The following is a 27,264-nucleotide window of genomic DNA, read 5'->3' as shown; positions in this document are numbered from 1 at the left end:
GAATCAGATGTTGTACAAGGAGCAAGTTGTAGGCTTTTACTTCAAGGTTCAGCTACACTGAACCTACACATTACATAAGACAAGGAGAAATATGCTCGGAGAGGGAGATGTGAAAGATATCAAGAGGTAAATCAGCTTTATCTTGTTCACTCTCACACTTCACATCTGCAACTTTAAGATTAAACAGAAGTCCCACATAAACAATGAAGAGATCCAAACCATAGGTACAACTAAAGCTCAACTTATCAGCTAATCTTATGTACATCTGTACAAAAAAAGGTATATACACAATGTTTGTATATTTTCTGCAGGAGGAGCCCTTAGCTACTCCCTCTACACAAAAGGATAACCCTTCATTCACATATTTTACAAACACAAAAATAGAGATTTCCAGGATTAAATTGGCTTTGTATTGCACCCACATGTCTTCAGGCTTCATGGTTCCAAGCCATAAGAAGCCATGGAGACCAGGACAGGTGCCATGTGCTTTAGTCTCTTGAAAAGTTCTGCACAGAATATTAAAGCCCCAAAACAAACAGGTGAAGTACAACATACTATCAGGACTCGTTCCAATCTAAACAAAGAGCTACCCACTCTCCTAGAAGTCACTGCCGATATTCCAGTTCATCTACACTGATTACTTTGGATGGCATGGAAGGAAGGGTCTGTTGCAAAACATCTGAGCCAAACCATTTTGCAAGGCCAATAGGTGAATCACTTCTCTGGTTGGTGCAATGGTCAAGCTGTGAGGATACATGAGGCAGCCCAGTCCGAGATGCCACATTCTGAACACCAACAGCAGGTCCCTGTGCTCCAGAGGCTGGAGAGTGGAGAACTATTAGGAGGTAGGAACAGAAAAGTTAGAGCCAGGAAACCTTTTTCACATCTCAAGAGGACTTGTGAATGCACAATCAATATGGAAAATGGACAGGGCAAACAAGCTACTATGGGGTTCAGTGTTTTTCTAGATTAATAACTGCTGTTGCACAGTAGTTTCAACATGCATTTGTTGACTTCAAGTAGTACATTGATCTCCATCTTTTAGATGAGATCTGCATGTTGTTCCCTCATGCTCACAAAGATTGACTAGAGTGTTTTAAAGTTGTGGGTTACCAGAGCACGCCCCCCCCCCCGATAAGGGAAAAGGTAAAGCAGCTGCTCAGCTTGAGTAGGTGGTATAAGCACTAACTGTACCACGGCATAAAATTCACTCCCACCAGCAGACAGAGGCGAGAAACCATCACCCCATGATAGAGGGGGAGTATAATCATGCTACAGTTAAGTGGAAAGGAAGCTTTGAAAGTCTGAACCTATCTAGGAAACTAATCCATGAGACCTAGGCTTCAGGGGAGAGCGTAGATAGCTTTGAAAAGTTTTCCCTATAGCAGAGACACCAAGTACCTTCAGTTAGCCATGTTCATTAATTGAACACAGACTAGTCAGGGGAGCCAACAGCCTCCATGGGCCCCTGGGCAAGGTGTGTGGGGCTGGGGGGGGGGGGGGGGGGGCAGGTAGGCACACTCAGCTCTCTGCTCCTGGAATGGGCAGGGCTAAGGGCCAGCTGCCCTCAGTGCTGCCTGGAGCATTGCCAGGCAGTGCTAAGGAGGCGGCAGGGGACATGTGCAGCCCAGCACTCCCGCAGTCATTTGAAAGGCCCAGGGCTCAAGCCACCACAGCAAATCACTGCTGCCCCCCGCACCCTCCCCCGCCAATGAGTGGGCCTGAGACCAGTATGAAAGAGTTCCTATGGTGCAGATTAGTCTGTTCTAGAAGGCCATGATTACCTTGAGGTATACTGTTTAACCTACCTGATCGCTGTAGGTGCTGTTGTATCATTGCCAGCTGCAGAGGTGTTCCCAAGCGTGGGTTTAAGAGGTGATGGCTGGCTGTTGGATAAAAAGGCTGGCCAAGGATGGGAGTAGATATCCCCTGTACGAGAGACAAGTCCATTCCTAGAGAAATCATACCTATTGATTAGACAAAGTTGGGGGAGGCTCATTAAGGAGTCAGAAATATAATTAAGGCTCTTTATTGGTAAGGCACACTTGTTTAGCTGGTTTGAGAGATTGTCAGCCTTCTGAAAGGAATTTGTAATTGCCACAAATAAGTTATTTTCCCCATCACCACAGGTCTTAGTCTGTACCTAGCATTACATAAAGCCATCAGTGCTTCTGATGAGGCTACAAATAAGTTACTTTGAAATGTCACCTAGCAGTTAAGTGGTACAAGAGCATTACCTGCTTGCAGCAGTGGAAGATGTTGTGGATGTACTCCCTGTGCCAGCATCCACTGGACCAGTCCTGGATGCAGTTGATGAGCAGGTCGTACAACTGGTACATGGGGTACCTGGTGAACAGGACAGAGGAAGGGAGCCCCTGGTACAGGGGAGGCTGTTGCAGGAGCGTCTCTGCCAGTTGATTTAGGTCTGTAGTCTTGTTCTTTGGTACAATGGTTTGGCTGAGAAAGTGGTGTAGAACATGCAGAGCGTTGCAATGCAGATAGTTTGGTACCTACAGCAGGTGAAGTATCTTGATCTGCAGTCTTCACCAAGCTATCTGCAGTCAAATTGAAATGGGACCATTAAACTGGATTTCTAGTTGTGCAGTGTACAAAGAGGCAGAAGTCTCTTAAAGCTAGGTGTAATATTTGCTAAAGCTAGTCTGGAAGATGTACAAAAGTCTGATTAGTCAGATGTCTAACCACGTCCCTCATCTGGTTTCTTCAGCTTTCCTTTGATTGCTCAAGCACTAATGACAAAGGAGTCCATATTCTTGAATTAAAGAATCCACTGTTTCAGCTTTATTGAAAAGATCATGTTAACATTCTTGTATAGCTTATCAAGGTCTCATCTGAAAATCTAGTTCAGTACAGCAATATTCCCTCAAACCCAAGTTCTTCAGAATAGCTCTATGAACATAGAACCATGCCCTTTTAGCTCCAGAATTGCAGGCAGTCTTAAGTGGATTTCCAGGCATGCTCCTCTAGCAGTAGACTAGTTACTATTTATAAACTGATACAAGCAAGACAATTAAGTTCGTATTCTTGGATAGACCTCTAGTCTTACAAACGACTGGAATTAAAAGTCACATGCAAAATTAGAGGCAGTCCTTACTTTCTAGCACTAAATCCGTAGCCTCTTAGGAGGCTGAAGGCACCCACAACCACACTGAACACAAACTGCACCTCCCTAAACTGGGACTCTGGTCCAGCAGACCATGGATGTTCCTGGGCCAGAGTGCCCCGGTGGCCATGAGTCAGACATCACAAGGGCCAGCAGCTTGGAGCTCTATTCAGCGGGGCTGGCAGCAGCCTGACTGGGAGGGCCATGGCACCAGGGTGATTGGCCAGGGCATGAAGTGGAGCTGGCAGCAGGGTGGTGGGCCGGCAGCAGGCGACTTCCCTTGGTCTGGCAAATCCCCTCATTGGGTGCCAGACCAGGGAGGTCGAGCCTGTATTTCCAGAGGTCGAGCCTGTATTTCCAGAGTTAGAAGGAAAGAAAGAATGCACAGGATCATCAATTCTTTCCCAAAGATGAAAAAAATTTACAGGCAAACGCAAGCTTGTCATTATCTATTAAGCCAACTTCCACAAAAAATGTAACTTAACAAGTAGAAATGAAGGGGCAACAATGCATGTGCACAGAGAAATAGAAGTGGTTACACTGGAGGATATTCCTGCATATCTTGGTAACCAAGGGCCGTATCAACTTAGGATGCCATGTTCACTGAAGGTGGAGAGAGAATCATGCTTTCCAGATATTAAGAGGGGTGTCTCCTCCCCAACAGAGTATACTCTTCCATTGCAGCAACTTCTAAGACCTACTCCTCCAGTGTATACTCATGTGAGTTTTAAGGTGGCGATTCAAGGATTACTTGAGACCTGAGCTCAATTTTGTAGTGAAGTTAATCAATGGATGGATTAACCATCTGGAATAAGATACAGTAAGGCACATTAGATTCTAAAATGTGATGCGTGAGGGTTAGATGTTGTACCTTGTGTGAAACTCCCACCTGAGCAGGTCCTGTGTTTTCAGGTGGATTACTTGCCTCAGAGGCTCACAGAAGCTCCCTCTAGGGCAGTGGTTCTCAACTTGTTTCAGTCCATGGACCACCAGGCCAATCAAAAAATTTTCGTGGACCACCTCCTTTTAGAGACATGATGATAAAAAAAAAAAAAAAAAAGCGCAGACAACGAACATTTTGGTTTTTGACACCAAAGCTTCCCTATGAATGAAGCAATGAACTTCGGTTACCATTGGAGCGTGCTGTTTCAACCAGCATTTGGAAGCCCGATCTTGAGCCCAGCATGGCAGGTGCACCATCAGTGGTGACACCCACAAGATTTACCCAATCCAGACCACGTACTTCAAAGAAATTTGTTAACAATTTCCATCACATCCTGAGCCTTTGTGGTGGTATCAAGAGTCTAACAAAAAAAAAAAAAAACACACACACCCCCCCCACACCCCAACAAGCTCGTCTTTGAAGTCTCCCTCAACCATGTATCGTGCAAACATCAATAGTGAGAGCACAATGCGACGTGAGTCGATTCATCCAATTGTATGGCAAACAATGGAGACTTCTTTATTTCACCACAACTTGTTCACTGATGTTCTGAGAGATCTCATTTATCAGTCTCAATACTGTGTCGTTAGAGACAGCTAGATCATTCAGCTTCCTTGCCAAGAACAAGCCGCACCATCTCTTTTGCACAGGGGAGCACAATGGTATGAGGCTTCTTGGCCTGTGCAACTTGGTATGCAACAATGTAGGAAGCGTGTACTGCATTGCTTGTCTTATTGTAGAATGCACTTGAGTCGAGGCGCTGTCGTTTCAGACCTGATAACCGCCGCTCAAAATAATCTTCATCCTTTTGCAACAAGTTGGGGTGACACGGAGATGGAGTTTCAGCTTAGCCAGCTTCATTGAGTCATTCCCCAAGACTTTGAAACAAACACCACATTGTGGCAAATCCACGCCTTTTTTCTTAACAAGCGAAGCCAAATTTGATGTACTCCTCTGAATACTTGTGCTTGACATTTCTTCCTGTCATTGCCATTATAAACAAACTACACCACACCTGTAAAACAGCACATGTAGCACAGGACAAATCACACAGCAACCGCTCAGCATGATGGCGGCAGCTACACTGACGCTCAAAACCTCAGACGGAAGTTACTGGCAACACAACGCGGTTGCGTCCTAGGTGACGCTATGGATGACACGCCGCATGCTTGTGAACACAGCGTAAGACAGCCCAACAGCGGCGCCTGCTCACGCTGTGTGACTTTGGACAACGTTCCTGTGGACCACCAGTTGAGAACCACAGCTCTAGGGCACCAGCTTGCCGTTTGTTGAGCCATTCATCATTGGCCAGCACGGGTATAAAGGGAAGACTATAGAGTTCAGTCTCTGTGGCTCCTCCAAGCAATTCAGGGCAGGACAAACCCCTTTACTAAAAAGGAAGTGTGTCATCCTCTGGTGCTGAAATTGGGAGTCAGCATGGGGGGAGACTCGGGTCCACCCTCTACACTGCGTTCCAGCCCAAGGACCCTGCAATATCTGCTGCCTCCAATGTTCAGTATCAAGGGATCATAGCAGTCCATGCAGCTGGGCTACTTCCCCATGGCCCTCCCCAGCACCTTCCTTACTGCAAGTACTTCTTCCTGATACCTACTTGCACTTGCTCCTCCCAGACCCTCCACAGCACCTTCTATCCTCAGCTGCTTGATCAGTCAGCTAACAGAAGGGGAGCCCTTTTTCAACCTCTCAACTGGTACATTTGCCCTAGGTGTTCTGATTAGTCTGACTCACTTGACTCTGGAAACCTAATTGGCTCCAGGTGTTTAATTGGTTTGATTGCCCTGATGGATTTGGCAAATTCCTGCTGGATCTGAATTAGCCTTTGTTAGATCCCTGTTCCCAGGGTAAACTATTTAATCTAGGGCTAATATATTTTCCTTCTATCATTGTCCTGTAGCTCTCTAGCCTGACCCTGTCACATTAGTTATTCTATTTGTCTCAATACCATTACAACCCCCTTCACCCCTCAATCGTCCACTGCATTTGTAGCTGGTTCTGCAACCACACATTACAAGGTGTAGCTGAGGTGTCAAAAAAAAAAAAATCTACTACTGTATCACTGTGAAAGTGAGTACCATCTTTTGTGATGCTATATTTAGTCAGTTCAAGTGACTATCAGAGGAAAAATCATTTCTTTAATGACTAGTCAAATACAGTCACAGAATCTTCACAGTATATTTTGCAATTCCTTCTGGCATGCTGTTTTAATTGTGTTAAATTGCTATTTTGAACATGTAACTTCTGTTCTGGCCATCTCATTCAGTAGGCTGTCACCTTGCTGGGGGGGACAGACCTCAACTGGAAGAGCAGTCATTTAAGAGAGGTCTTGAGTTCTAGACTGCACCTGAGCCCCAAGAATTCAACTCAAAAAAGGTAAGTGTCTAACATGGTAAAATACACATTATTCCTATTGAACAGAACTACCCTGTTCTAATGGTAGTGTTAATAGAGGCTAAAGAACCCTGTTTGCAAGTCTCTGCCATCTGCAGCATTTAGATTTTCAGGTGAACTTGAAAGTAGCTGTTCTGTCACTGACACCATTATAACACCATATCCAAGACCACCTGATCTTAAGGAAAAGTGAATTCAGAACTCAATAGCAGTGGAATTTTGCTCTGGAAGAAGCAAACTACTTTATTAAGAATTATAGGAAATTTTTGAAGTACACCTTTCATAACACTGTCATGGAGGTTAGGAATGTCTTAAATTCACATCTGGCCTTCTAACAGTGCTAAGGAGTAGGAATCCACAAAGCTAGAATCCAAGTTGTGGATTGGTGATTTTTTCTTCAAGAAAGAAGCCATTACAGTACCTTCATTTGTCCTTTGACCTTCATCTTTACTGTCACTGGATTTCACTTTCCCATACACTGGCTCCTCATTTTTTTCTTTGCTTTCATACATCTTGCGAATCACTGAGGTGGGAGTAAAGGAAGGCGAGAGCTGTGAAAATAACTGATAGTGAGCCAAGAATACCAAGAACAGCTAGCATAAGGTATTAAGCATTATATCTGTCAAGTTTGCAAATACAGAATCAGGCTCTTCTTGCAACCCTGCACAAGGCCATACTGTATCCCAGTAGCAGATGATCACTAGTAGTCATAGCATATACCTTTCAAATAAGTGTTTCAACTACATTAGACATGAAGGGAACTCAACTCCAATTCTGTTTGGCCATCTCCACTATTCCTGGCTTATTTCCTGCTTTTACTTTTTCTCGTAAATCTCATTTTACCCAAGGTTTGCAGAAGTACATGGGTTTACTTTGTAAAAACAGCCCAGAGATTATTAGAACCAAGGCTCTACGTTCACTTAAGGATTTGTCAGCACTTGAGGCAATTCAGATTATGAAGTTAAAGCACAGTAGCTATTCCTGATTAACTCCATGTGGTAACAGGAGTCTTATTCCAAGCTTAGCTCTAATCCACCTTCAGTGACTACAGAAGAACTCCTGAAGTACACAGGCCCTTAGATTTGCATGGAAACATGCTTCCCTTCCAAAAGGGACTCGACATCTTTGTTGCAGCTATAAACACTTGCTTACGTGGATCTAGTCATTCGGAAGGTGTATTTAAGTTTGATGCAATAACTTTAAAGAGCAACAATGCGGTGGCCAGAGTTCTTGCCATGGGCCACCACAAGTGCCTTGTAGACCAGCTAGGAAATGACTGTCCTTATATCAAGAGGACTTTACTATACTGTAGTGGGCTGCGTGTTGAGCCACACGGGGCAGTTTGGGTTTACGCAGGGCTCAACACGCAGCCCACAGGTGGGATCCTTTGAACATGGCCTCCACCGAGAACATGCTCCACTGTCTTTTAAAATTACCATATTTTATACGGCCATTTGATGTGACAGGTTAATATTTTGTCCTAAGTAGTTATTCAAGCTGCATTAATCGTACCTTAAGTTGTTTACAACAAGGTATTTCAAGAATGGTAATTAGTATGCTGCTTTAAAGTTAAAGCTCTCTTCCTATTAAGAAAATGCTATGTTAACACTGATGCAAGTACTGACCATGCTAGTGATGGAGGCAGCAGGAGCTGGAGAAGATACATTCCCTCTGTGGCCTGGTGCAGGAGACTTAGTCACTTGCTGCTGCCTATAAATAGACAAATATTAAGAGGCCAAGGCAGAATTGGTGTTTTAGTAATCCTGCTTTTCAAGCTAAAAACCGGTACAAATTTAGGATATACCTGGGCAGTTGCTACTTTTGGTATTGATGCAGTATTTCTAAAGTTCACCCTTTAGAGATCACACTGGAATTTCAATACTAATCACTTCCTGCTTCAAACAAAAACAATGAACTAGTTATTGAGCTGTTCAAGAAAGAAACCTGTACAGTGGATTTTTCCTGTCACTATTTTCACTTGTGGTGAAAGGAGGACTGTAGATTCAATTTTCTATCAAGTAGTCTTGGTGTTTATAAGAAGATTTTAATAACCGTCTCACTATTAGCTTCAGAATAAGCTTAACGTTCCATGCATCTTCTGGTAGTTCTAGTTTTGGCTTCTCATTCTTAGTTTTATTCTAATTGTAGCAAAGCACTCATCTTGAGAGACTATTCTTAAAGGAAGCTTCAGGGGGTAGCTGAGTTAGTCTGTTACAGAAAAAAAATGGTCTGGTAGCACTTTATAGACTAACAAAACACATAGATGGTACAAGCTTTCATGGGCACAGCCCACTTCTTCAGATGACCGGAATTATGAGTTTAGGATGTGCAGACCCAAAATAAATGGGGGTGGGAAGGAAGGGGGGTTGGAGACAAGAGAGCTAGAGGGAATCAGTAAGTATCTGAAGACTGATTCTTATCTGCTTCGTTTTAGCTACCCAAAGTCAATAGATAGTATCCTTCCTGACATGGGAGTCTACACAAAGCTGTTTGCACCTTCAATGGCTGTTGGTTGGGACATTACCAACCAACTTTCATCACAATTGAGTCCATTAGAGTTCATCCGCAAATTCAATTCACATGCTAATTCCAACGCTTCCCTGTGGATCTGGCTTGTAGAACTGGTTTGTGACAAGACAGTGTAGAAGCTGTAGAAACCATTTTCATATTTAGCTAGAAGCCATCTTGTAAAACAGAAACCATTTTAGCTTCTCTCTCAAGCGCATAGACCAGAGTAAACTATCACCCCGTGAGAAGAGGCCTACAGAATGGGCTATTGGTATGTGTTAATTGGGCTGGTTGGGACAGGAGATGTACTCCCTTGTACCTGTCCGCCATCTTGTTGATAAGGCTTTGCTTTTCCAAGTTTGAGGATTTCTGTAATTGGATGCCATGCTCTGCTGGGACCATGTTTGGCTCATGCTGTGCTTTATTAATTAATAAAGCTGTTTGTTAGCTGCCTAAACAGAGAGGAGTGTTTTTTTGCTTCAACAATTTGGAGGTCCCACCGAGATTCCTAACACGCCGCTTGCCCATATGGACGGACCAGCACTCCACTTCCAAACCTCTCAGAGTGCTCAATAGAAGGTAAGGGGATACCTGTTACGAAATCTCCTGGTGAGGGCTTTGGATTTGGAGTGACGGCCGGCCATTGGGGTAAGGGGAGCTACAGAATTCAATTTTGTGGAGCGGCTAACGTTTTGTCTGTCTGTCTTTGTCTATTAGGCCTGTCTTATGTGTCACAGTTCCAAAAGGGCACACCGGTGTCTCTAGTGAGGCAGCCATGCGCTGGACCCTCTGTGTTCGGACGCTAAAAGCTGGTGTGGTGCCATTACACTCTCTCAGCACACGGAACTGTGGGAAAGCTTTGTTGTCTCTCTCTGTTATTTGTGGACGTAGTACTGACCTCTGAGGCTAACCCCAGGCCATAGTATTTCCCCATTCCGCCAGGCTGTCTCCAGGCGCCAGGACGTGGTGTTCTGCCGGGCTGGGGCAGGTGCCGGAAACCCCTGCGAGCCAGGTGGACTTTGAGTCCAGTGCCTCGCAACCAAAAAGGGGGGGGGGGGGGGAAATCAGTGCGAGCAGGCGAATTCTTAATTTGGTGACTCGCAGAAGAGAATAGTGTAAGCAGGCGGACTTTTGGTTCGGTGTCTTACAGAATCTTTTAAGTGCGCGCAGAAAATGGAGGTAGGTCAGTGTATAGGAATTCCAGTGCCTTTATGATAAAAGCCTTCTGGTATAGGATCCTAATGAAGTCTGACATTAAGTGCCGGATGTCTTAGGGCAGCACCACTTAATAGAAACACCCATGAGAATTGGACAAAGAAAGATGCATCTAAATGTGGAAACTGTAGGAAAAATGTGAAAAAGGAGAAAAAAATTTTGTAAAAAAAAAGTGAGAGAGAAAAATGAGTATGAATGTAATGAGTGAAGAATGAATGCCGCTGCATAGGTCTGAGACTTGAGCTGATCCCAGCTGCACCAGGGCTCTCCCACGAGGGAGCTCTGAACGCCGGGGGGGGGGGGGGGGTGTCAGCTGAACCTTGAGACTCAGTGGATATGAGAGGGAGTGACTCCCCCCCTTATTTCATGAGCTGCTAAGGTCTGACACTCTAGACCCGGCAGACTCTTTCTTTGGAGTGTGTAAAGTTAGCTTAGGTGGGGGTTAGTCTAAACACTCCCCACTCTGCCGAAAGGCACCCCTGTGTACTACATGTATGTGCATAATGGTCCAAGGACCTGTAAGCATTTAACAAATTGGAAAAGAGGAAAAAATTAAAGCCCTGAGGGATAAAGTGAAGCTCAGAAAAGCAAAAATCCTCCCTGCAGTAAGATATGTAACTTAAAAGTTGCTGCAGCGCCTCTGTGCCAAAATAATGCACAAGAAGGGGGGGGGGGAATCTCAGTTGGCACACCTGTATCAACCAAGATATACGTATGGTGGGGGGGGGAGGAATTTGGCACAACATCACCCCTCTATATAACGCATATACAGATAGAGAGGAAACATGAAAAATAACTGAAAGGAATTAGCTCTTCCCTTTGAAAACACGGGCTCCTGTAACAAACTTGCCCAATCCAAAGCAAAACACCAAGTTTAAAATAAGTTTAACAGTTTAAGGAAAGTGTTCCTCCAAATCCTAAAGGGGGGGGGGGGGGGGGGGGAGGAGAACCACACACAACAACCTGCTTTAAGAAATGACTCCTTGTTTCTTGCAGCCTCTTTTAATCATCTAAGCAAAGAAACAACCAAGTTAAATATTTGGCTACAGACACTTTGTTAAATCTATTAAAGGGAAAGTAAGGAATTCTACTGAAACTTAATTGGTTAACCGCATAAAAGAATAGAATCTATACATTGTAAATTTGTAAAACCTGCACCTTAAGGTCTCTTCCAAGGAAACTAATTATTGTTTTAAAAATCCAAGCCCAGAAACTTCACGGTGTTTCTGTTCAAGGCTGAGTTGATAGCACTTTTGGCTTGCTTTCAGATCCAAGGTTGTGTGTGTCTGCAAACTGTCTGTCTGTTCTGGAAGGGGAGGGGGAGGGGGGGCACTGTCCCTTGTAAGTAAGCCTGTAACATTGCATGTGATTCTTTTCAGGAAAAGAAAACCTTTTTGCTTGCTGGAATAGTAACTAACAAGCATCTTGTTCTAAGAAAGTTTCTGTAGCAGTAAAAAAAAAAAAAAAAAAAAAAGCCTGGTCTGCAGTTCAAGAGGGAAACTGAGGCATGCCACCTTTAACTTAATTCAACAATGAAGTAATTTACTCAAACCCTCTGAAGCTGGTGTTCAAAATAAAAGCATACCATTGGGTAACAGCAGTCTGATCAAAAGTAGCAAAAATCTATAAAGAAACAGTGTTCTAAAATATAATGCACCACTCCAATGTGGATAGAAATGTTTTTGTCTTTCAGATCAGAAAGCGCTAATATCGGCTGAAAATTAACGGAAGAAAAAAAAAAACCCACCATGGTTGTGTCATGACATAAGTTTGTGTTCTGTCCAGATTTGTTGTGTGTGTTGATTGTGATATATGTATTTCAAACACTGTTGTGTGTACAATATTGTTGTTTTAATGAAAGAATAATTTAAGTCCCTTGAATAATCTTAACTTTGTGCTTTTTTTGCTTTTATAATTCTAGTGGAGTTTTAGCTGCTATGCAGTTTGTACTGTCTGAATGTAGTGAAATCTGCTCCTCTACCTGCTGTTTTTCCCTTCTCTCCTACCATCACCAGCTCCTTTGCCGTCTATTTCAGAACTGGCCCTCCTGAGAGACCAAGCCCCAGAATCAGAAAAGCAGGAGTGGAGACTGGCGGGGTGCACCTTGCACCCAGACCACTTGTGGTGCAGCTCTGATGGCCACATTGTTGCCCCAGTGGTCTTGCTACCTCACCTTGCCCCTGTGCTCCCTGGATTGTCACACGTTGGCAAAGGGGGAGATGGTAGCAATCCTTAAAAAAAAAAAAAAAGAAAAAAAGTTTGCTCCCAAATTCTCCCAAGCAGCCAAAGATTACTGTCTGGCTTGCCCTGTCTCCCAAGCCCATAACGTGGGTAAACCTGTAAAGACAGTTCCGGCAACCAGACCTCCGCCTTTGGGACCATTTCTGAATTTACAAATGGACTTTATTCAATTGCCTAAATGTCAATCTTTTAAATAATGTGCTGGTTAATGTTTGCTTGTTTTTGAGATGAGTAGAAGCTTATCTCTGCAGAAAAGCTGATGCCATCACAGTGGCAAAGAAACTTCTAAATCATTACATCCCATCATGGGGAATACCCCTTGTGATCTCCAGTGAAAGGTACACACTTTACTGGACAAATTGTTCAAAAACTGGCAAAGTACTACTCTACCAGACAAGCACTGCACTGTGCATGACACCCGGAGAGCACAGAAGCAGTAGAAAGATGAAACAGGATTTTAGAGAACAAACTTGCTGAAATGCGAGAACTCTGACTTAACATGGGTAGAAGCACTCCTAATTGCCCTAATGAGCATGAGAGCCACTCCTAATCAGAAAACTGGACTCAGTCCACATGAAATTGCACGTGGCTGACCTATGAGACTGTTAAGCAGCCCAGAAATTAACCTGGCTGATGCCACACTTGTTAAAGGAAGCATAGTCAAGTATTGTCAGGAACTTATGAGGTGTGTACAAGTCTTATCATTCACAGGTTAAGGACGCCTTCCAGGAGGTCCCAACTGAGCCGTGCCATAAACTACAACCAGGAGACTGGGTTTGTGTGAAGATTCACCAGCAAAAGACTGCCCTGGAACCCAGGTGAAAGGGTCCCTACAAAGTCCTTCTTACCACTCATACTGCTGTAAAGTGCGAGGGATTGCCCGCCTGAATTCACACCTCCCACTGCAAACCGGTTCCAGCCCCTACAGAGGTTGGCCCCAACAAGGAGCACCGCAGACCTGGTACCAGAGACCCAGGTCCAGAAGTCGACAGCAGTAAACCTCATTTTACGAGGAAGAACGCCTTTTTTTGAAAAAGCTTTCTCGAAAAAAAGACATTGACCGCGAACAGGGATTTTTCGAAAGAGCATCCGGAGTGCCTGGGTGCGCTTTCAAAAAAGTTGTGGCTGTCTAGACGATCTCTTTCGAAAGACACGTGTAGTCTAGATGTACCCTTATTGAGGAATGGTAATGAGCTATGGGCTCCACTGAAAAGCATGCACTCAACTTTTTTTTTATAAAGTACCCCCAGTACCTACATTTTTCAACCGTTGCAACACATTTGTTTAAACAACTTAATCGTAGCTGGGCGGGCAATTAAATTTTTGGGTGTAGAAGTACAAATAAACACACTGTACAACTTAAAACAAGTTCAGTTTTCAGTTGTGTTGATGTACCCCGCAGACTTCTCTGAAGTACCCCTAAGGGTACTCGTACCACTGGTTGAGAAACATTGCACTACTGTACACAATTAAGGGTTTTCCAGTCCAGCAAGTTTCTAGAATTTCACCTGTTCCTAAAGCCACCTCTGCTTTTGTCCATTTGTAGTTTGACAAAGTCTGGTTGGTAGAAGTTCGCTGCCCGGATGGCTAAGTCATGTGGTAGAGCTAATCCCTCTAAAGCCGCTTGCTGCATCCCCAGTGGACTCATCTGAAATCAAGAAAGAGGAGACAGCATTAGAATCTCAGTGAACTCTTTTTTAATCCCAGATCTTGCATTATTCCATGAAGGGGAATTCAAATATTTGAAACAGTCATGAGTATTCACCACTACAGTCAACAGGTGTGGCAGACATTTAAACAAGCTCATCTGAAAGAGTTAAATTTGCACCACTGAGTTAGTGTCCAATTCATCTCAATGCACTGCTGCAAAATGCCACTTAGCACAGCAACCGTGTTCTAGGACTAGAAATGATGGCAGGTGCATCTTCCTCCCAAGAGTGATGTGCTGAATAGCATGCTTCATCAAAACTAGTGATTTAATCAACTGAAATAGCATCTATATGTAACCATTAAATAGGAATTAGCATCCCACCATTCAAACCCCAGGTTATACAAGAAATGGGTAAAAAAGGTGCTCATTAATATTTAAGTTTCAGTAATCACCAAATCTAACCTGTGCAGCAACTGGGCCTATTGACTTCTGCATCCCCTGAAACGGATCATGGAGCAATTGCTGAGAACTTGGTCCAAAACCTACAGGACGACAACATCTAAAAATTTTAGAACTGGTATTTATTCTTTGACAACTTTAGCTCCTCCCACAGTTCCTTTCCTTGATTTCAAAGGTGGCTAGGTGGGGTTTCTTTTGAAGCACCTCAACACCACTCTTGCTTTTACAGATCTGTGCAAGCTGGTAAGCAAGCTATCCTCTTATTTTGCAATACAGAGTGCCAGCCAGTGCCTGAGAGGATTTTCTTGTTTAAACTGTAGACCACAATGCTATGAAGTAAAATTAGTCCTTAATATGCAAGTACTAACAAGGCCCAACTTGGTCAGTTTGGATTTTCAAACTTTAGTGTCAGCAGATTGTTTGAAGAGGCAGGGGAAGACAAATGGCCCTGGAGGTGGTCATCCATTAAGTGTTAGATAATGCTGTCCAAAGTCCTTCTCTGAATTCAGTTTTAAAATTGAAAGGTCAAAGTGGGGAAAAAAAAGTCTCTTCCCTATAAGTTCTGCATGTTAGAAGCAGTCTCGCTTACCAATTGGCGAGGGGATCCTATGATGGAGGTAGTCTGCAGAAGCAGCCTGAGTTGGAAACACCTGTGAAATCAAAGGGGACGGTGCTCTTTGGCTCAGCAAAGATGATGCAGGTTCCAAGCCACCTATCAAGCCACTAAGAACATTTGATGAAGTAGGTCTGGCAATGAGTGGACCAAGCAGCTCCTTGGAGGAAAAAGTAACAGCTGTCAAATATTAACTGTATTGTAATCTTCATACAATCTGCAGACAGTAGTACATATGTCAGGTAATAGCTAGACATGCTACAGTTTGACCAACGCTTAGTGTACACACTTAGGCTATGTATAAACTACATATCCCACGCTTCATTTACATATTCGCATCCAAGCGCTTTCAAAAAATGGCTTTTCGAAAGGGAAAGCGCAGTCTAGATGGGGTTCTTTTGGAAAAAGACCCCTTTTTCGAAAGAACCCGACCTAATTTTTTTCCGGAGTACTAGGCTCCCTACCCAGCTGTAGGCTCTGCGTTCCTGGCTGCCTGCTGCAACCTCCAGCCCTCCACTGTGCCTGGCTGGGACTGCGCTCCTTGCTGCTAGCCCTGACCTGTGCCCTCCACGGGCTACACTTCTGAACCTGGCCAGCCAGGGCTCTCCAGTCCAACAATACCCGTGATCCTGCTGGGCCACGGATGTCGCCGGACCAAATAGTCCTGGATTTTAAAGGTTCATCCTGTACCTACTTCATTAACAGTACAACCACTTTCTTATCCCACCAATACATTATGAAATTGTAATTAAATCTTCTGATAAGCACTGCTAGCTAACCAGCTCAGATGGGGGCCAAGTTAAAAAGACAGATGATTGTAGTTCTCTGTTCCAAACAGATTCTCAACTGTATCATTGAGTGCTCTCAGTGAAGACTTTACTAGCTTCCATCTGCTAAAACTGCATGAAGACAGCTAAAAATGTCAACTACTTCATTGAATTTTAAAAGTTAAATAAAGATTGCTTAGACAGAGGTTAAACTTTGTAACTACACAAGATTATATTCCTGGATAACTGCCAGCAAAGGGTTTAATAAACTAGTACATGGAAGAGCCCTCCTTTCTCTACAATTACCACACAAGTTTTAGAATCATAGAACACTAGGACTGGAAGGGACCTCCAGAGGTCCTAGAGTCCAGTCCCCTGCCCTTATGGGTCTAGACCATCCCTGATAGATATTTATCTAACCTGCTCTTAAATATCTCTAGAGATGGGGATTCCACAACCTCCCTGGGCAATTTATTCCAGTGTTTGACCACCCTGACAGTTAGGAACTTTTTCCTAATGTCCAACCTAAACCTCCCTTGCTGCAGTTTAAGCCCCATTGCTTCTTGTTCTATCCCCAGAGGCCAGGAAGAACAATTTTTCTCCCTCCTCGTGACACCATTTTAGATACCTGAAAAACCACTATCATGTCCCCCCTCAATCTTCTCTTTTGCAAACTAAACAAGCCCAATTCTTTCAGTCTTCCCTCATAGGTCATGTTCTCTAGACCTTTAATCATTCTTGTTGCTCTTCTCTGAACCTTCTCCAATTTCTCCACATCTTTCTTGAAATGGTGTCCAGAACTGGACACAATACACCAAGGGTATGTCTACACTACAGTGCTAGTTCGAACTAACTTAGTTCGAATTAGTTAATTTGAACTAAGCTAATTCGAACTAACGCGTCTAGAACTAAAAACTAGTTCGAATTAGCGTTTTGCTAATTCGAACTAGCAAGTCCACATTGAGTGGACCCTGAACAGGGCTTCAGGATGGCCGGAAGCAGTGCCGGCAGGGCATCAGAGGAGGACTTAGAGCGTGGAGATGCTGTCTCAGGCTAGCCGAGGACTGCGCTTAAAGGGTCCCGACCCCCACCCCGGACAGACAGTTCTAAGGGGTGCCCCGCTTGCAAAGCAGTCCTGGCTTGGATTGCCCGGAGTACCCACACTGGGCACATCACAGCACTCGGCCATCAGCCCGGCTGCACTTGCCGCAGGCTGCCATCTGGGGAGAGGGGGCAATCGGGGGGCTGCAGGAGAGCTTCCACCCCCAGAAGCCCGCAGAGCCAGCCCAGTCCTCCCCATCAGGGGCTCGTACCCCATTCCTCCCTCACCTCCTTCCACTTACCCTTCCCTAGCCCCCCTTCTTATTGATGTACAAAATAAAGATAACGTTTCTTCCAACATTGACTCTGTCTTTATTGAACAAAACTGGGGGAGACTGGGAAAAGGAGGTGGGAGAGGGGAAGAGAAAGGCTGGGAGAGGGGAGGGCAACTAACATGATCAGGGGTTGGGAGCAGGTCCCAGATGAAGAGAGGCTACAGAGACTGGGACTGTTCAGCTTAGAAAAGAGGAGATGGAGCGGGGACAGGATAGAGGTCTCTAAAAGCAGGGGTTGGGTGGAGAGGGTGCACACAGAAAAGTTCTTCCTGAGTTCCCATAAAGAAGGACTAGAGGACACCAAAGGAAAGGAATGGGTAGCAGGCTTCAAACTAGTAAGAGAAAGTTGTTGTTCTTCACGAAGCAAATAGTTAACCTGTGGAACTCCTTGCTGCAGGAGGCTGTGAAGGCTACAACTAGAACAGAGTTTAAAGGGAAGTGAGATCAAGTCATGGAGGTTGGGTCCATGGAGTAGTCTTAGCCAGGGGGTAGGAGTGGTGTCCCTGCCCAAAGTTTGTGGAAGGCTGGAGAGGGATGGCACGAGACAAATGGCTTGGTCACTGTCTTCGGTCCATCCCCTCCAGGGTCCCTAGGGTTGGCCGCTGTCGGCTAGATGGACCTTTGGTCTGACCCAGGACGGCCATTGTAAGCTTAGGGCTCAGGGTTGGGGGTCTCAGTGGACCCCCTTGATTTTCATGCACACCTGCTCCTGGGTGGCCTGGCTGGCAGCTCTCCTGCCCTAGACGGCCACTTTCCTGTGCCTAGTGCGGAGATCGTGGACGGGGTCCACGATGTCTGCACTAGCCCAGGAAGGTGCCCGCCTCTTGCGGTCCAGGGCAAGCTCCCGGGAGCCGCCAGCCTGGTCCCGGGAAGAGGGGGTGGGCTGGGGGACATCGGGTGGGTGGCTCTGTGCCGTGCCAGGTGCAGGGTCTGCTGGCTGGGTGCTGGCAGGCTTGCACCTGGCACGGGCACCGTAGCCAGCCCGTGCCCCTTTAAGGGGGCCGGGGCCGGGAGGGGGGCATAGAGTTTCCCTGGTGTTGGCCAGAGTGGCCACCAGGGAAACCTGGGGAGGGCTAGCCTCCCACTAGTTCGAATTAAGGGGCTACACACCCCTTAATTCGAACTAGCTAGTTCGAACTAGGCTTAATCCTCTTAAAATGAGGTTTCCTAGTTCGAACTAAGCGCTCCGCTAGTTCGATTCAAATTCGAACTAGTGGAGCGCTAGTGTAGCGGCTATGAATGTTAGTTCGAACTAACATCCGTTAGTTCGAACTAACATTGTAGTGCAGACATACCCCAACTGAGGCCTAATCAGCACAGAGTAGAGCGGAAGAATGACCTCTCATGTCTTGCTCACGACACACCTGTTAATGCATCCTAGAATCAGGTTTCCTTTTTTTCGCAACAGCGTCACACTGTTGATGCATTTAGCTTGTGGTCCACAGTAACCCCTAGATCCCTTTCTGCCGTACTCCTTCCTAGACAGTCGCTTCCCGTTCTGTATGTGTGAAACGGATTGTTCCTTCCTAAGTGGAGCACTTTGCATTTGTCCTTATTAAACTTCATCCTGTTTACCTCAGACCATTTCTCCAATTTGCCCAGATAATTTTGAATTATGACCCTATCCTCCAAAGGGGTTGCAACCCCTCCCAGCTTGGCATCATCTGCAAACTTAATAAGAGTACTCTATGCCGATATTTAAATTGTTGATGACGATATTGAACAGAACCACTCCCAAAACAGAGCCCTGCGGAACCCCACTTGTTATACCTTTCTAGCAGGATTGTGAACTGTTGAGAACTACTCTCTGGGAACGGTTATCCAGCCAGTTATGCACCCACCTTATAGTAGCCCCATTAAATTGTATTTGCCTAGTTTATTGATAAGAGTATCATACGAGACCGTATCAAATGCCTTACTGAAGTCTAGGTATACCACATCCACCACTTCTCCCTTAGCCACAAGACTCGTTATCCTATCAACGAAAGCTATCAGATTGGTTTACAAATCCATGCTGGCTGTTCCCGATCACCTTATTATCTTCTAGGTGTTTCCAGAGAATATCCTTAAGTACTTGTTCCATTATCTTTCCTGGCACAGAAGTTAAACTAACTGGTCTGTAGTTTCCTGGGTTGTGCTTATTTCCCTTTTTATAGATGGGCACTAGATTTGCCCTTTTCCAGTCTTCTGGAATCGCTCCTTTCTTCCAAGATTTTCTGAAGATGATAGAGGAGGTATCTGAGCCTCTAGCTATCAGCTCCTTGAGTATTCTAGGATGCATTTCATCAGGCCCTGGTGACTTGCAGACATCTAACTTTAAGTGATTAACTTGTTCTTTATTTTCTTCTAAACCTACCCCCTATTCACTACGTTAAGCATTCCTTCAGACGACTTCTCGGTGAAGACCAAAACAAAGAAGTCATTGAGCATCTCCGCCATTTCCAAGTTTCCTGTTACTGTTTCTCCCTCCTCACTGACCAGTGGGCCTACCCTGTCCTTGGTCTTCCTCTTGCTTCTAATATATTTATAGAACATCATCTTGTTTCCCTTTATGTCTGTAGCTAGTGTGAGCTCATTTTGTGCCTTTGCCTTTCTAATCTTGCCCCGCATTCCTTTATTTGCCTATATTCATCCTTTGTCATTTGTCCTAGTTTCCATTTTTTAATAGGACTTGTTTATTTTTAGATCATGCAAGATCTCCTGGTTAAGCCAAGGCGGTCTTTTGCCATATTTTCCATCTTTCCTACGCAGCGGAATAGTTTGCTTTTGGGGCCTTAATAATGTCCCTTTGAAAAACTGCCAACTCAGTCTTGCCTCTTAATTTGTGCAATCCTTTGTCTCAGAGAAGGGTCCAATTCCAGGAGAGAGACCAGTACTGAATGAGTGTACTTTGGCATTTTAGTATTGGGGGGGGGGGGGGGGGGGGGAAGAAGAGAGCTCTATTGCACTTCTGTAGACACACTTCCTAGTTCCAGAAGCCTTGAGAGACACCCACAAGTAATAAACCCCACAGCTTCCAGATACATCAGTTTGTGTGTGTTTGCAGATTGGAGAGTGCACTGGATTAGATGACAGCTGAATTTTAACTCACTAGTGTGGTTCTTTTGAGAAACATCTAAGAACAGTGAGTTGGGCATGTCTCACTACCTTCAAGATTAACTGTGCAAGTTTATCACGTTTTGCCATTTTAGCAAGATGGCCGGACTACAAATCAAACGAGGCTCCCAGCAGTAATTCTACAGGCCAAATCCATGCTTGAAGTTACACTCCTGAAACCCCACTGTTAATTTTGCCTTCATATATGCGTCAGCATTGAAAATTAGAGGTTGGACGGGAATAGTGAAGGGCATGAGTTGACCTGTGAAGTCTTACTAAGGGGTATGTGCGTGCGCACACACGGGAAACTGGCCCAACACTCCCACTAATACAAAACAAGAAACCAAGTATTACCTAGCATTCTAGGACATCACTAACATGTATTTGTTGCACACAGCACATCTTCTACAGAAAGCTATACATTGCCTTCACTGGGGTATGTTAAGATTAAGTGCAGAGATAAGCCTTCTCCCCTAACCAAAATGGCCAATTTTTGTGTAGCATGAGAGGTCATCTTTTCATCCAGCAAGAAAGTTGCCTATTAACTTACAGGTCAGACTGACCCATCTCCACTTTGTGAAATCTAGCATCTGTGTCTGCTTTAAAACAGTCTGTTTAAACTACCAGAAGCTTTTAGCAGCTGTTTGGCTACAGACTAAGCTACCAACTGCTGAACTGGAAAAAACATACATATACTTCTGGTTAGCTATCCCCTAAATGGAAGCAGTCCTGTTACCAACATCTCCCCAGAAATAATCTTAATATTACCAACATCAGTCTCAGGGCCAGTATATTTACCATCTCCCCCCCCCGCCCCGCAATGTGTCATGTTTAGCCAATGACTGGTACAAAAATCATGAGAATCATGCTGAGAAGCTCCCAGTTCACTCAGTGCTGTGTCATTGATCCATTTATATTTTAACAACACCAGGAATTGGTTACTTACATTGAGCTTGGGTTGTGAAGGTAAAGTTCCACTTGCCTTCATACTGCTGACTAGTTTATTAAATGCAGACATATCTCCATCTTTGAGTGGTCTGGAGCCAGCTACATTCAGTGCCTCCATCTGTTCTGCCATAAACGGAATAGTAATTCTCTCTTCCTGGTCCATTTTCAGGCCTTTTAGCCCAGCTTCTACTTCTTCCACTGAAAGTACAACTCCTGAATGTGCTGAGAAATAGAGGGATGAAGACAGTTAAACTAGGTGTTCAATTTACAAGCATATGCACCAGTACCTAGAAGGGGTGGGGGGATTTAATGGTGTGCCACGAATGTGAAGCTAATTCTGTCTGTCACTTTGGTTTCAAATCACCGTTTGAGCTACATTACAATATTCTAATTCAGGCTAAAAATAGCCGAGCCACGAACCATTAGGCACAAGTCTAAATTTTAGATTAAGATTTTAGCTCTTGAGACTTGGAATTTTAGGAAGCAAAGACATTTCCTACTGCAGCTTTGACAGTACATGCTTAGCAGGAAGTACAGTCAAATAAGTTAGGTTCTTGTAAATTCAAGTCATTTGCTACAGTTACACATGCACAGGTTATGATTTAGTACTTCTCAAGTACTTCAGAAAACCAGTTTTACAACTACAGAAGTAATGGCTATTGTTTGAAGAGAATACATACCTGGAAGCCTACACACTTTTCTAAAGTCACATTAGAATTTGAATGGCATGTTCTCTCAATGGGGTGTGTTTCCCCAAAGAAAACTAAAGCTATTATGGATCATGGGAAAGATTTGTATATGCACCAACAAAGTAAGGAACAAGCACCGTTTATTATTTTCTCTGTATACCATTCTTTGTTGTCAGATGTTCACATCTGTGTGTAATCATGCGAGTACTTTGAATAAGGGAGGGAGGAAAAATAGCCATGTCCAATGGGTTTTGTAGGAGATGGTGGTCTAGAGAAAGCGAGACTTACTGGAAATATGGCCACAAGGCAGGGGAGGGATGCTATTCTGACACGCACTACAGGGCATGAGGAAAGAGACTGAATGCTGAGGGGATACTAGCCAATAGAGAAAAAAATCCCAGTAACTTCTCTAAGTGCTTGATTAGTATTTTAATCAATCAATGGGGACCAAACAGGTCAAGAGTTTTGACACTCAAGTGAACACAAAAGTCTGTGCTATGATTGGGAGATCTTTACCCTTGGTCTGTGATAAATATGTAACACAGGCCTGCACAACTCGGAAAGTGGCGAGGGCCATATTACTCCAAAGAAAACAGCTGCAGGCCACAAGTCGGGTTGTCAGATGCCCTCCCAAAGAAATACCGAACACACGAGCAAAAAACCAACCCCCCCCCCCCCCCCCCCCCACGCGTGTCGGGCATACAAAAAACCCCGCAACACCCAGCTTCAGCACACAACCACAGGAGGTTCCACCAGGCTTCCGTCCAGTGCCCAGCCAGAAATTCAGAAGATACCGGACATTGCACGTGGCCAATATTTTCTGAATTTTTTTTACTGGGCCGAACGCGCAAATACCGGATGGTCCGGTAGAAAACCAGACACCTGGCAACCCTAGTCACAAGGATAGGTTGGGGGCAGGGGGATACTTTATTAAGAATTTTTCAATTAAATCAGGCCTGCACAACATACAGCTCCCAATGCCCTTACCCTCTCCTCCCCCAGCATCACCCTGTCCCCCCTCCACTCCTGCCCCTTTTCCTCATTGTCTCCACTTGGCCCCCTGGCATTTGTCTCTCCTGCACCCTGTCCCTTGGTGCCTACCCCTTTCTCCTGACCTGCCCCCCTCCCCTCAGCACAAGCCCCTTCCCCTCCCCTACCTGGCTTCTGCCTTCCAGTTTGTGGAGCTGCCAGAGACTTTTTGAATTCGGCGGTCACCGGCCGTGACATCACGATGCCACATCACGCCAGCATCCCGCCCTCTGGCTCGCACCCCGCCTCCTCACACAGGCGGCCCGGCGGCGAGAATTGCAACACTTCCCCCTACCCAGCAGCACTCCACTCCTCTGCTTGGCTGGCAGATTGGATGGGGCCACACAGTGAGCCCCTGCGGGCCACATGTTGTGCGGGCCTGATGTAACGTTAGAAGGCTGTTCTGGGAAAGGTAGAAGTCGGAGTAGAGATTGAGACCTAAAAATATTTAGTTAAGCCAAAATGGGGAGAGCTTTGCTCCAATGTTCACCAGGTACTTGCTGCTCCACAAACAGGATGCTAGTCAGAAATGTTTGCAATACTTGGTTGGATGAATTCCCTGTTTCGCCATATTTCCACCACTCAAATCAAAGCAGTATTTAAAGTTTTGCTCAACACAGGAATTTAAAGTTTAGATGGCAATACATCCCGCTTTCCAATATGGACTGAAAGATTTGTAAGGTAGACATCAAGTTTCACAATAGTATATGAACTTACGTTCAGTTTGTGTATGCACATGCAACAGTATCAATTTGCATGCTCATTGGGCAGCTGTGTGCATGCACTTAAAATTGGCACTGAATACATTACTAGAATGAATACGGAAAAGGTTACATTGGCTCCAGCAGAATAGAATCAGTTCCCTTCATTACAAAATGGTTTAACAGTATGATAAGTTATTGGGGGGGGGGGGGGGGGGGGGGGGGGGGAGAGGAGACAAAAGAAACAAACATTTATAGTCTTGTGTTGCTTTCAGTAGCAGCTCTACTTGTTAAAACTAACTCCAGTAGCGCAGGAATGCCTGTTTGAGCCACAGTTCTTTGAAGTGAACTTTTAGATTGTACCTAACATTTCCAGAACAGTTTGAATGGTTAATGGGAAATATTACCAGGTACACCTGAAAAGGGTGTACAAGGGCCCAAAATAGCTTAATGCATGCAAACCTCTTGTTGATCCCATTTTAGATAAATATTGAGACTTCCAGGATGATCACTTTGATCCAGCATACAGGTACTTGCAAATATAATTCTTGTGGTACAAGTTTCAGGAAGAGCTGCATAATTTGAGTTTAAGTATTAAGTAAATTTAGGATTGCTGACATTTTACCACTGTGTAGTGCGAAGACCAGTCTAGATGCCAGGAACAGTGAAGCTGGGAGACTCATTTACACAATCTTAATGTATTAAAGCAGCACAGGCTAATGACCACGTTCACGATGAAAATTCAGCTGTCGTCATCCTAGGATTATGATGGAAGGAAAGAGTCAGCAACAGTAGCAACATAACAGATTTGTGGGCCAGTGGGGTTTTTGAAGTGTAAGTAAACTTGTAGTACTTCCTACATCTGAACCTCAGTAATCAAGGGTTGATGTTCTGGAAAACCTCCTGCCTTGATCTGGCATCACAGGAACGCCACAATATCAGAAGAGGCACTTACTGCTCTCTCTAAGCTTCTCCTTGTTGGCTGAAAGACTTGAGAGGAGCGGTTTTAAGTCCACTTTGGCTTTCTGCAGCATCTCGAGGATGTCCACTTTGTTTTCAGAGTGGTCTTCCAATGGAATGGGTGCAAAGTAGCTTCCAGAGTTCTGGCCAGGGGAGAGAATGGCTTGCTCTAGACCTGAAACAGCAAAACCAGGAGCACTGCCACATCAGTTTACAAACTAAATGTCTCAATGAATACACACTGGATAACAAGCTTCATACTTCACTGAAAACCATGACTAGAGCCCCCTGCCTGACATCAGATGAAAAGAAATAAGTGAGGAGAACTCTTTAAGAGGTGACTACAGAGCTGTATACACCAGATGCTTCCAAAATACTTTTGGAAAAATTCAAGGTAAGAATTACTTTTCCACACTATCATGTTCATTGAAAGAATGGACAGGCAAATAGGAGACATGAGTACGGAGATTAAAAAGATAAGTGTTAAGAGAATTTTACCTGCTAGCCTCTCCAGTTCTTCATGTGGTGTGGATCGCAGGCTGCTAGAATGACTTCCAGAACTAGGATTAGAGAACCACCTACTGAACCTGCTAGCCGACACTGAACCTTCCCCGAGCACATCCTCTATCATCTGCATCATTGGGGGGCAGGGGTGAGGAGGAAGAAAAAAGTTTTAGACAAGTCAACAGAAAAGAATGGAAGGGTTTGATATACAAGAGAGACTGTGTAACTTGTAAAAATTCTTTTGCGACTGACCGGATGTTACTCCCAGAATATAGGGCCTGGAATGGTTTAAGCTACCATTTCTCTTCTGCAGAAATTGCGCCATATTTGTGAAAGCAGTGTGTTGGTATAAATATCAATCATTTTGAAGAAAGAAGATACAAGCCAGTTTTATATTTTACTAGAAGATTCACCCAGCATTGCTTGGGTCCTTAATTTGTTTTTCAGAAAATAAAATGGAAAAAAGCATAGATGCTTCATTTAAAATCATTGCTCTGAGGTAGGGCTGAGGAGGAGTGTGCTCAGTACACAGGGTGCCCCAGCGAGAAGGGACTAGCCCCAGCCATCTCACCCCAGCAGCTTGGGGCCATGTGAGAAATGCCTCTCCATGGCTGCTGAAGCTCCAGCTGGCATGGCATATGGGGGAGGGAAAGGGTGCGTGTTAGGGATGTAAAAGGTTACCCAGTAGAGGCAAATGCTTACCAGATAACCAGTAGCCTAGTGATTCTTTTTCTGTATTATGAGACTCAATCCCATTCCAGGTACAACCAATCCCTTACCTTGCTTTAAAAGTTACAAGAGAAAGCTATATACAGTGAAACCTTTATCATCTGGCACTGTTAATCGGCATTGCTCCCAGCCACAATACTATCACATCTTCAGGCGCACAGGCCTGACTTGGTTTACCATGCTTGGCTTAATTTTTTATTTAAGTAGTACTAATAATCTTTAACTCAAAATAGAAATGAGACACCAACTGCCTCACACTACAATATTAAAAATTTGAGTTTTACTATTATTGTCCATTGGTTTTTCCTAGGTTGATGGAACCCTCAGATAACTGGAACGCCCTAATCCCCAAGCATGCCAGATAACACAGGTTTTACTGTACCGAATTTGGTAGTCCTCTTACGGTTTAGAAGGAGGTTCTTGAACAGACTCAAATATAGTAGATATTCTGAAATTTTGATTAAGCCATTATTGCAAGTGCCACTGTACCAGAACAGCGGACAGATCAATATTTGATTGCTCTTATCTTCTGGCAAAGGGTAATCTTCTCAGTCACTAGTTGAAAGATTACCCTGTTAGTCATTAACACTTGATTCCACAGTTCAATGACCTATTATGGAGCACTCAGGTTATAAGGGGTCAGCTGCAGTGAAGGACCCACATAAAAATATATCTTCTGTTGCAGTAGAAGATCTTTCTTCACTTGGGCTTATTGTAAAATTTAGAAATGGTTCTTCAGGAGATTGGGGGCCGGGGGAGGAGCATATTGACATGATCTTGGACAGTTATCCAACCCCTTGTACTGTGTACCATGCTGGTTAAACAAACAATCACCTTGAGTTCTGTCAAATATTCTTTACATATGCAGAAGTAAACAAGCAAGAGCTATTTTACTCTAGAGACCAGTAGAGTTTATTCATTCTTGGGCAGGGGGAGTCAATGACTTTCTAGAAGCTGAACAGCCAAATAATTTTAACACTAGTGTCAGTGCAGGCAACAGTTCTACAGTGTCTGTTACAAGTAGTTCAGAAGCAGTGAAATGTGCCAAGAGATCATTTTAAAAATGAAAGCTAAAGCACTTTCATTTTGCAAGCTAGTTTTCACTAATGCATGTTTGTGACAGATGGAAAAATTAGTTTTCCACAAAAATCTTCAGACTCCAAAGACTCACGTTTATCCTAAGCAAGCTTTACTGCCCCACAGCCTGGGACGACCTCATTCACTGCATAACTCAAGCACTGTCCTGTTTCCTTGGCATTTCATTCAGCCCAAGAGGAGAAAAAAAATTCAATTCTTTGCCAGAGG

The 27,264-nt window shown here is 44.4% G+C and overlaps 1 protein-coding gene across 2 annotated transcripts; it reads right to left on the bottom strand.

Moving 5' to 3' along the window:
* On the bottom strand, window positions 1–27,192 carry LOC102450726 (eukaryotic translation initiation factor 4E transporter-like). Of its 2 annotated transcripts, XM_075897797.1 has the most exons (11): window positions 25,225–27,184; window positions 24,722–24,901; window positions 21,346–21,569; window positions 15,137–15,320; window positions 14,551–14,630; window positions 13,946–14,085; window positions 8,099–8,183; window positions 6,895–7,024; window positions 2,238–2,555; window positions 1,809–1,952; window positions 1–835 (listed from the first exon to the last, which is right to left on the bottom strand). In XM_075897797.1, exons 1-11 carry the CDS (start codon window positions 25,364–25,366, stop codon window positions 606–608), a joined length of 1,857 nt encoding a protein of 618 aa, XP_075753912.1. In that variant the 5' UTR covers window positions 25,367–27,184; the 3' UTR covers window positions 1–605. The 2 variants fall into 2 exon arrangements, with proteins under 2 accessions (XP_075753912.1, XP_075753913.1); XM_075897798.1 differs by lacking the exon at window positions 2,238–2,555 and having other exon boundaries at window positions 25,225–27,192.
* Window positions 27,193–27,264: the final 72 nt, after the last annotated feature.

This window comes from Pelodiscus sinensis, chromosome 15, assembly GCF_049634645.1.
Source record: "Pelodiscus sinensis isolate JC-2024 chromosome 15, ASM4963464v1, whole genome shotgun sequence".
In the NCBI taxonomy this organism is placed as follows: domain Eukaryota; kingdom Metazoa; phylum Chordata; order Testudines; family Trionychidae; genus Pelodiscus; species Pelodiscus sinensis.
The sequence above is the reverse complement of the archived record's forward strand: the minus strand, read 5'-3'. Positions and strand labels throughout refer to the sequence as shown.